We start from the raw sequence: 9,249 nt of genomic DNA, 5'->3' as shown, positions 1-9,249 counted from the left end.
GAGTTGGACCCAAACTAGGGTTTTGGACGTGAATTCTAACCTTTCCTTGCACGGAAAGTCCATCCGCCTCTTATATACCCAAGGGGTGACGGCCGATTGAACAACACACAATCGAACAAATCAATATACTACTTTTTCATCTACGTTTTATCTCTCCACCGTTTTTCTATCCCGTTCTTCGCTGTTCTTCGTGTTTGAGAGCTGCGAATCCCGAGCCTCTAGGGGCGAGCGAATCGACCTAGGGCAGCCCATAGCCGCCGCACTCCCTGACAGGGTCCCTCCTGGGGGTGTGGGGTTTTCGGGTCTGCAAAAGCGCCCGTCGACTGTCTTGCGTATCGCGCTGTCGGTCGGGTCTCCTTCGACATGAGCTGCGGTGCATCACCCCCACCGTCGAGGGTACATGTGACGTGTTCGTGTGTCAACAGAGGACGTTGTCACCAAGGTAGGAACAGAGTTGGGGGGCCCCCATTCCACCGGTGGCGTCGTCACTTGCATCGGACAAGCTAGATACACTGCCCAAAAAGGGTAGAGACAAACCATCCTCACAGGTTGCTTGATGTCGTTGTCGAGGACATCGTTGCCAAGGTAAAACGAAGCCGAGGGAACCTTGTTCCACCGGCAGCAGTATCACCGCAAAGATGGAGGTGGGGAATGATATTTCACTGACGGCATCATCGACGTCGCGAAACAAACCGTAAAAGAAGATCCTGGGTTCCCAACCTCCCATCGCCAGAGGAATGGACGGAAGGGGAGTGGACTTATGGCCTCTTTGGCGAGGGAGAGAAGGGATAATGAGCACTTCCCTTTCGCAAGGAAAGTAGAAGGGGAAAGGTTTGAACATTCCGATTTATTTCCCTAGAATGTTACATTAAAACTTTCTAGTTAGGCACTTGAAAAATCCCTTGGTAAATAAACATTTTTTCTTATGTAGGACAAGGTTTTGCCAAAAAAAAACGTATGTTGTATTGCATATCAGAGAAAAAAAAATCTTGAGCCAGTTTGGCAGCAAAGTTTTTAAAACTGCGGTATTCTAAAACCTCAATATTCCAATGCTTGGTCAATGAATAATTCAGTTTTGAAAAACCAAAGTTTTTCTCGAGGAAAAAAAAGGCATTCAAATACTGCCAAAAGCATGATATTGAAGATACCATGGTTTATAAAACGGTTGTATTTATGTTTAACAAACAGAAAAAAATTAAACCATGGTTCTTGGGAAAAAAAATACTATGCTCCTAATAAAACTTTAGAAAACCAGGACTGCCAAACGTTAATAAATTAGTGGTTTGGCCTTTACTGGTTATATAACCGTCGCTTTTGAGTAGTACTCCTTTCGCCCCAAAATTCTTGTCTTAGACTAGGTCTGTAGATGCGTTGATGTATTTCTACATTTCAACATGTATTACAGCAGTTGCAACAATTTTGGCCGTCCGCGTCGTTAATAAAAATTGAACTTTTCTTTTCTTTGCTTTAGCTGATCCACGGATGGCTTCCAGGGGAAGGTTGAATGTACAAACACATCTTTTTTTTTTTTAGGGGAAATGTACAAACACATCTGATCTAAACAGTACTCGGTGGGTCGCACCGCGGAGCCCTCTGCGGTAATTTTGCTTTGACGGATGACTAGGAACTTCGGATGAGCGACGGGACCCAAAACCCGAGGCAGACAGGAGTTACTCCTACGAGAGAGCTCAGGCGGTGGTCGCCTCATCGGTGCAGGCCAGATAGTGTTCCGCGAAGTGCTTGTACGTCTCGATGTTTTTTAACTGCCGGGACCATATGTTCCAGCGAGGCCCTTTGGTTGGTTACCACGTGCGCATCACACGTGACAACCACATCTACTCTATCGACAGCAGTGAGTCATGTCGGCGAGAAGCACTGTGGTTCCGGGGAGTGTGCACCGCCCAACGAACTGTGATGCGAGAAGGTTCGTCAGCAGACCACATTTTACTGTCTCACCGTGAAACGTTCTTTCAGTAACATATATATGCACCCATGGAAGTATTTGATTATCTTAACTAATTAACGAGCTATTTACATTTGTACATTAATAATAATCACATCGAGTGTGCGCTGCAGCGGAGTAGTATTGCTTGAGTCATCCCGTGCTCCTTGCTTGGTCATATCCCCGTCGACCTGCAAATAATGGAGTCTACACAAGCCCACGCCAATGGGTGGTGAGCAACAAGATTACTCAACTATGGCAATCCAGAAGACTCGAACCGATGGTTCAGCGGGGAGTGCAACAAAGACACGGAATGGCACTATGGCAGTTCACGTCCAGCGAGGAGACCGATATCAGGCTGCTTGTTATACAAGAGGAGAACTATTTAGGGCTCCTTTGATTCAAAGGAATTTTATAGGATTTCTGAACGGTTGAAATCCTTAGAAATTTTTTCTATGTTGGTCCTTTGATTCATAGGATTAGATACCATAGATATTCTTCCTATTGGATCTTTTATACTAAATTTCATGAAAATTCTAACATCCACTCCAATCTTTTTTTATAATTCCTTTTGTTCTCCATCTGGCATCAAACACTCCTTGCTAATCCTATAGGATTTAATTTGGCATGCCACCCCAATCCTATACTTTTTTTATTCCTACATTTTCAAAATCAGCGAATCAAAGAGGCCCTTATATCACGGACTAGTAAAAGTAAAGAAGCCGAAAGCATTCTTCTGCTCGCAAGCTCAAATGAGCCAAACAGTAAAACCAAAAGAAAATGATTTTTTTAAGTGCTGAATTTTTTTGGTAAGCTTTGACAAAATATTTCTACGCTTGCAAATTTTCATCACAAAATGGAAGTCATGGCAAAAAAAAATCAATACTCCAAAATAATTTCAAAAATAGCAGTTTTGGAATGTCGATTTTGTTCTTTTTGCCACAACTTCCAGGAATGCTCGTTCCTGATAAATTTTTGCAAGCAATACTCCCTCCGTCCCATAATATAAGAACCTTTTCTCGTTCTTATATTACAGGGAAGAGGGAGTAGAACATTTTGTCCAAGGTTAACACAAAAAAAACATAAGTTTTTTTCTTTTTCTTTCTATTTTTCATGATTTTACTGTTCACCAGGAGCATGAGGTCGGGTGTAAATGCTAGAAGAAGCATCCTGCTCTTCCATAAAGTGACGAGCCTCAGAAATGCAACTCTGATCCCGGGAACACATGCACATTGGATAAGCAGTGAAATCCAAAAAAAAAACTTCCTAAAACATTGCCAACAAATGTTGCTTTGTTTTCTACTACTCCCTCCGATCCATATTACTTGTCCTAGTCGTGATGTAATGGCATTCGTGAGGTCCAGGCAACAAAAAAACAGTGCTACAAAACTTTGTCAACTCAAACAAATAAAAAGTTTCAATGTGTAGCCACCAACAAAAACCCCACTCTACGAGTTCTCAGTTACCAACATAGGTTATAATGTACTCCCTCTGTCAGTAATTCAATTCCGGTCCTGAGATGTTCTAACCATTTTCTGATTCAAGTATATAGACACATTTTAGTGTCTTTGTTCATTCATTTCAGTCCATATTGAAATATGTAAAACATCTTATATTTGCGAACAGAGGGAATAGACCGTAGTTACCACTGCAATCTTTCTATTCTGCGCGCCGACACCACTGCAACTACGCAAATGTTTATATCGCAAAAACATACTCAAGCCTGCTGATGGGCTGATATATCTTCCGCAAGAACTGAAACTAAAATAAGAGGCAAACAAATGGGCAAGAAATTGATCATCACGTTCGACAACGCAAAACTCCGAATCACCAACGTCATACAGAATGAAGTGGCAAGTAGCAATTGAACATTTGTAGTGGCAAGGGCAGCTCATGTAAACCCATGACAAGAAAACACTACTACAAGAACATCGAGAACCATAAGCAGTTAAGCATCCCCAAAGAGCATGCCAAACGTTTGTTCCAAATGTGGCCCATCAAAACAACCAGGCTACCATAACCAAAGTGGGGAACAGAGAGCACGCAACACTAGTATTTCATCCTAATTTTGACCTCCCTCACTAATCTAAATAGCCTCAATTTCGTGGAGGTGAGTAAACAATGCCAATGTTGTGGCATTTACATCAGTCAAGGAGATATTTCAAATAGAAAACAAAGTGTCGGCCATATGGGAGAGGACGAAATGAAAGTTCAACAAAAACCATACTCCATGCAAACAAATAACAGATGACCATCCCCAAAAATCAGTTGGATGAATATGGTGCATTAATAAACAAGGAAGGATAGTAAACTGACCAGTGACCACTATGGCTCACTCAAGTAACAGATGAATACACTTCAAGACCTCCCACAAAATTTAGTCACTTAGGTACAACAAGCTGGCGGCCATCAAGCTTCCTCTTGAAGCAGCCACAGCTTAAGCTGCAGACGTGTCACAGATAGAACAGTTGTAGTAAGTCCAACCAACTCTCTAGTACTTGAGCAGAATGTAAAAGTAGTTATCACCAAATGCAAAGAACATAGCGATGGAGTACATCTTTGGCTACCAATAGCACAGAACAGCAAATTTACACACAAAGAAGACGTGGGAGAAAAACTTAACAAGCGAACCACATTGCTCAAGAAGAGATATCCCTGATCTTTGATCTTGTCATGGGCAAGTAACCAGCTTTGTAAAACGGACATTTAGACTAACTACCGGATAGAAATGAAATCCAAGTGCTCCCTTCATGTTCTCAATTTGCTCGGCAGATACGTGCATGTCAAAATGGCACGATAAATATAAAATAGAAACATCACAAAGAGTAACTAAAGAAACATAACATTCTTTACTCGTATCCTAAATCGATAGACATATGACGCACAGGCATGGAAGAACAGCTCAGATAAAGGAATTCTTGGTGAATAATACAATGTCTGTTAGATACTTCGATACTAACACTGACTTGTATACATCGTCAAGGTGGAAAAGAGAATACACCCATCCAGGCTGGGTCTTCATTCAAGTCATGTTTTGCACTTTTCTTCGTTCTCAATCATTCTCTTTTTTTCACCTTTTTTCAGAATTGGGAGTTCTTAGCGCTACGAACATGATTAGGATTTAAGATGGTGTTTCTTTATGAATACTAAAACAGAGCCCTTGGGTATAGATGGTCTTTCAGAACATGTATTCATCAATTTTTAATCAGCAATACATCTCTTGAGGTAAACAACTCTTGAATATATTTACCTTTCAAGTTGTATTACTGTCCATGATTTCCTGAAGAAAAGCTAAAGGCATCCTTCCCCTTCGCCACTTTCATTTCTTGCAAACAAAATGCAAAAATCAAAAGAAAAGAGCACTATAGGAGCAGAGAGAAAAAAATGATAGATTCTTATAATCTTATTGTAAATCCAACACACTGAGCATTGTTTACAACGTACCAATCTGGAATATTTTACATACATAGGTTCCAAAGGTGAAACAGGTGTAAAGTGTGTAGCCAATAAAGCCAACAGGCCAAACCTTACGATGGAGGCAGGTTAGATCTGCTTTCATGATCAATCTGGTCGGAGTGCTAATCCTGTGAAAAGAATTCTATGATGGGCCTCAAGTCACTAAGCACAAAGCCTGCTAAAGAACGCTGTCAGTTGCTTGAAGACACCAAGAAGATCTGATACTTCATGTCCATGGCACATCTCACCTCAGAAGCCATCTGACCTCACTGATTCAGGTTGAAGCATAGCAGTCAGTACGAACAAAACCCAAGCAAGCGGTTTGAGCTCAGCCGAAAAGGCCACGGTTGCCTTTTGCTTGCAGTTCTTTCAACCGTTGCTCCTCTAGAGGATCAGGACTCTTCATATACCGTCTGGTACGCCTGTATATTTTATAGCATTAGATATAAATGGACTATTGAACATAAATGTTTATAAGCATAGGATATGCAAAACTGATGGGTAAAAAAATCACCTGTCCAGTTCGTTTAGAGCTGGAAATGTTGGCATGAAGTCCTTCGACTTAGGTAGAGGTACTTCACTGAACCATGGATGCTCCAATGCAGCCTCAGCTGATATACGCTGTACAAGAAAATCAAGTGTCCTTAGTCAGTAATATAAATGACAATGAAGCGTAAAAAATTGACAACGCAAGATTCGTGTAGTCACGAGTCCCATTGAAGAGTATTAATTTTACCTTCGCAGGATCATAAGTTAAGAGCTTATTCAACAGATCAAAACCAGCTTCAGATAGGTTTGGACGCCCAGAAAAAGACGCAGCTGGGAACTTATCCCTTAATCTGTTGTACCTGAAGAAGAAAAAATCAAAATATGATGCAATCATACAATCATATACGCTCGGTGGAGAAACAACAAAAGCAGGTATAAGAAACATACGGTTGTTTAACAAAGTTGACTTTGACACCAGGTAACTTGGCATAACCAGGCCATATCTTCTCATTAGGTGTGCCAAGTGTTCTAAATATCTACAAGAAAAGTAGCTTCACCATAAGCTATCATTGAATACATATCTATATTGGCGGCTACAGCTATCAGCAACATAGAAGAATATGCACTGTGAAACATGCATGGAAAGCATACATAAGACAAATGGAGTACCTTGTCTAGCTGTTCAAACTCTGTTTTCCCATTGAACAGTGGTTCTTTGGCGAGAAGCTCTGCCATAATGCAGCCCACGGACCACATGTCAATAGCAGTAGAGTATTCCTTTGTTCCTAGCAATAGTTCAGGTGACCTGTAGCCAAGGAGGAGAAACAGACATCAGTGTGATTTATAAATAAAAGAACTTACAGTGAAAAATTAAGGTAGTCAAAGCGCTGCTGTGGAATCTGATGTTGGCTGGTGACCTACCTGTACCACAAAGTCACAACCAATTGAGTATAAGGTTTTAGTGGGCTCCCATATTGACGAGACAGTCCAAAATCACATATTTTCAACTCACCACGGTTATTCAGCAATAGATTTGAAGTCTTCAAATCCCTGAAATAAATGAGATGCTTATCATCAGTACATAGTCAACAGGAACCTGGTTATATAATATCTGAAGAACAAGAACAAAAGGTAAGCTAACCATTACCTATGAAGTACCCAATTGTCATGAAGATATTTTACACCCTCTAATAGCTGAAGCATTAAGCATTTGACCTCACTTTGGGTATATGGCTGCTTCATTGTCTCCATGACACCCTTAAGATCATGCTCCATGTACTCCATCACCATAAAAATACTATCAAGACTACTGCCAACTACTACTTCCTTAACGTCAACAATTGAAGGGTGATGGAAAGATAAAAGGATGTTGATTTCCCTAAGAGAGGTCAACGGGAAACCTTCTCTCTCCTTTTCCATCTTGACCTTCTTCAATGCAACAATCTCAGCAGTCTTCTTATCCTTTGCTCGATATACAACACCATAGGTGCCTTCATTAATCTTGTTGAGCCTCTCAAACACATCAACACTTCTGCAACCTTGCAGCATATTGATACATCGATGAGCCGGCTTCACTGGCTCAGGGGTTTCAGACCTGCGCACTTCATCCTCCGAATCAGAAGATAGAAGATTAGCTGAACCATTAACACTAGCCTCCCCTCTATCAACATCCATGTAGTCACCTTTACCTAATTCCAAATCTTCCTTCTCATCGTTACCCATTCTCCCTGAATCAGATGACCTTGACATGGTCCTCCGTCCAGACATATCACTGGTCACAACCTCCCCAAGTTCTGGTGTAGGAGTCTTCTTACCCTGCCCCAGCTCAGCGGAATCTGCAGGAGATAAGACTTTCTTCTTCCTCAGTGTTACACCCTCCTCGTCGTCATCGTTAGCACCTGCCCACCTTGAAGTTGATATGTTCCGCATTGTTGGGTACTCCTCTTCCTCCTTTACTTTACTCTCCTCTTCCTCCTTCACTTTACTCTCCTCTACCTCAAGCACTTCACTATCCTGCAGCACGTGCAACTGCTCAGTGTTGTCAGTGTCAACGGCAAGGTCCACATCCATTGGTGAATTGTCCACGACCAACCTCTCTGGGATGTGCCCCTGTGGTGGCAGCGGGGGAGGGGGAGGGAGTTGAGCAGAGGAGGACTCCACCACTTTCTTGTCACTTGCTGTATCAGCAGAAGCGGAATCCACCACTCCCTTCAGAGTCACTGTACCAGAATGTAACGACGGCGGCTTTGGGCTATCCCTGTCCCAAATTATCGGCGAAAATTTCCTCTTTTTGCTGGGCGAAGGGGCAGCAGGCGCCCCCACGGCCACCTCACCCTCCCTGCTAGAACTGGACATGGTATTCTCCCCTGCCGCTCTGCCTGACCTCCCACCAGAGTCGTCTGACGCGCTCCCGCTGAGCACCTCGCCGGGCTCCCGGTCCCCAAGCCTGGTGGAGAGGCGGCTTTTGGGCGGGTGCGAGCGGCGGTGGCCATAGCCGTTGGAGAATTCCCTGCCACCGCTGCTGCGCCCGCCGTCGCGGCGGCGGTCGGCGTCGCTCCGGTGGCGGCCGCCGAGGCTCTGGCTCCTCCTGGCGGCCTCGGCGTCGGGCTCCCGCTCCCTGGCCTCGTAGTCCCGGTACCCTCCGTGGCGCCCGGCGGCCATGAGCGCGAAATCCGAGCCGCGGAGGAATCCGAGCGAATAGCCCCCGCCCCCGGAATTCCGCGACCAACCCTAGATCCGTACCAAAACCTAGAAAAACTGCGGCGCGATTCGGTCCCGGGGCTGGGGTTTGGATCTGACCTCGGGTTCGAGAGGCCGCGTGGGGCGCGTGGCCTCCGGCCGGGGTGGCGGTGGCGGTGGCGGCGGCGGCGGGAGACGAGAGGATTCCGCGAGGCGGGCGATGGGGTGGGTGGTGCGGCGGAGCGAATAGGATGGGGAGGGAGGGGGAGTCGGGGACGGAAGCGAGCGGGTAGGCGCCGCTTCGCGTTGGTGCGTGGCCGCGGCCGGCTTTGCGGCTTTCCCTTTCTGGACTTGGGAAACCCGCGGGCTCCTCGTGGGTATACCTGGCCAAACGGGCCGGCCCGGCACGGCACGGCCCGGCCCGCCGTAAACGTGCCTGGCACGGCACGGCCCGTCTCGGCACGAATAATAACCGGGCCGTGCCGTGCCGGCCCACGGGCGGGAGCTAGCAGCCCAGGCACGGCACGTAGGTTACGTGGGCCGGCACGCGGCACGCCCAGGCACGCCGGCCCGTTGGAGGACGCTGGGCCGTCTGGCGCGATTTTTTTCTTTTTCTTCGCAATACCTCTGAAAACAGCAAAAAAAAAGGCCAAAAAAATTAGAAAATTGCAAAATCTGGTAGA

At 45.0% G+C, this 9,249-nt stretch overlaps 1 protein-coding gene across 6 annotated transcripts; it reads right to left on the bottom strand.

Moving 5' to 3' along the window:
• Positions 1–4,146: 4,146 nt before the first annotated feature.
• On the bottom strand, positions 4,147–8,841 carry LOC119355543 (cyclin-dependent kinase G-2-like). Of its 6 annotated transcripts, XR_005171611.1 has the most exons (10): positions 7,035–8,841; positions 6,809–6,937; positions 6,557–6,692; positions 6,335–6,423; positions 6,135–6,246; positions 5,913–6,019; positions 5,647–5,820; positions 5,469–5,573; positions 5,193–5,267; positions 4,147–4,384 (listed from the first exon to the last, which is right to left on the bottom strand). XR_005171611.1 is itself a non-coding variant. In XM_037622362.1 (7 exons), exons 1-7 carry the CDS (start codon positions 8,546–8,548, stop codon positions 5,727–5,729), a joined length of 2,181 nt encoding a protein of 726 aa, XP_037478259.1. In that variant the 5' UTR covers positions 8,549–8,841; the 3' UTR covers positions 5,316–5,726. The 6 variants fall into 6 exon arrangements, 1 of the variants encoding a protein (XP_037478259.1); XR_005171608.1 differs by having other exon boundaries at positions 5,469–5,820; XR_005171609.1 differs by lacking the exon at positions 5,193–5,267 and having other exon boundaries at positions 5,469–5,820.
• Between the last annotated feature and the right edge of the window lie 408 nt (positions 8,842–9,249).

This window comes from Triticum dicoccoides, chromosome 2A (genome assembly GCF_002162155.2).
Source record: "Triticum dicoccoides isolate Atlit2015 ecotype Zavitan chromosome 2A, WEW_v2.0, whole genome shotgun sequence".
NCBI classification, from domain to species: domain Eukaryota; kingdom Viridiplantae; phylum Streptophyta; class Magnoliopsida; order Poales; family Poaceae; genus Triticum; species Triticum dicoccoides.
The sequence above is the reverse complement of the archived record's forward strand: the minus strand, read 5'-3'. Positions and strand labels throughout refer to the sequence as shown.

Coding starts and splice junctions, on each gene's coding strand:
- LOC119355543 (XM_037622362.1), bottom strand. CDS start 8,548: ATGGCCGCCGGGCGCCACGGAGGGTACCGGGACTACGAGGCCAGGGAG. Junction 6,938..7,034: donor GACAATTGGGTACTTCATAG/GTAATGGTTAGC, acceptor CATTTATTTCAG/GGATTTGAAGACTTCAAATC. Junction 6,693..6,808: donor GTTGTGACTTTGTGGTACAG/GTAGGTCACCAG, acceptor CCTTGGCTACAG/GTCACCTGAACTATTGCTAG.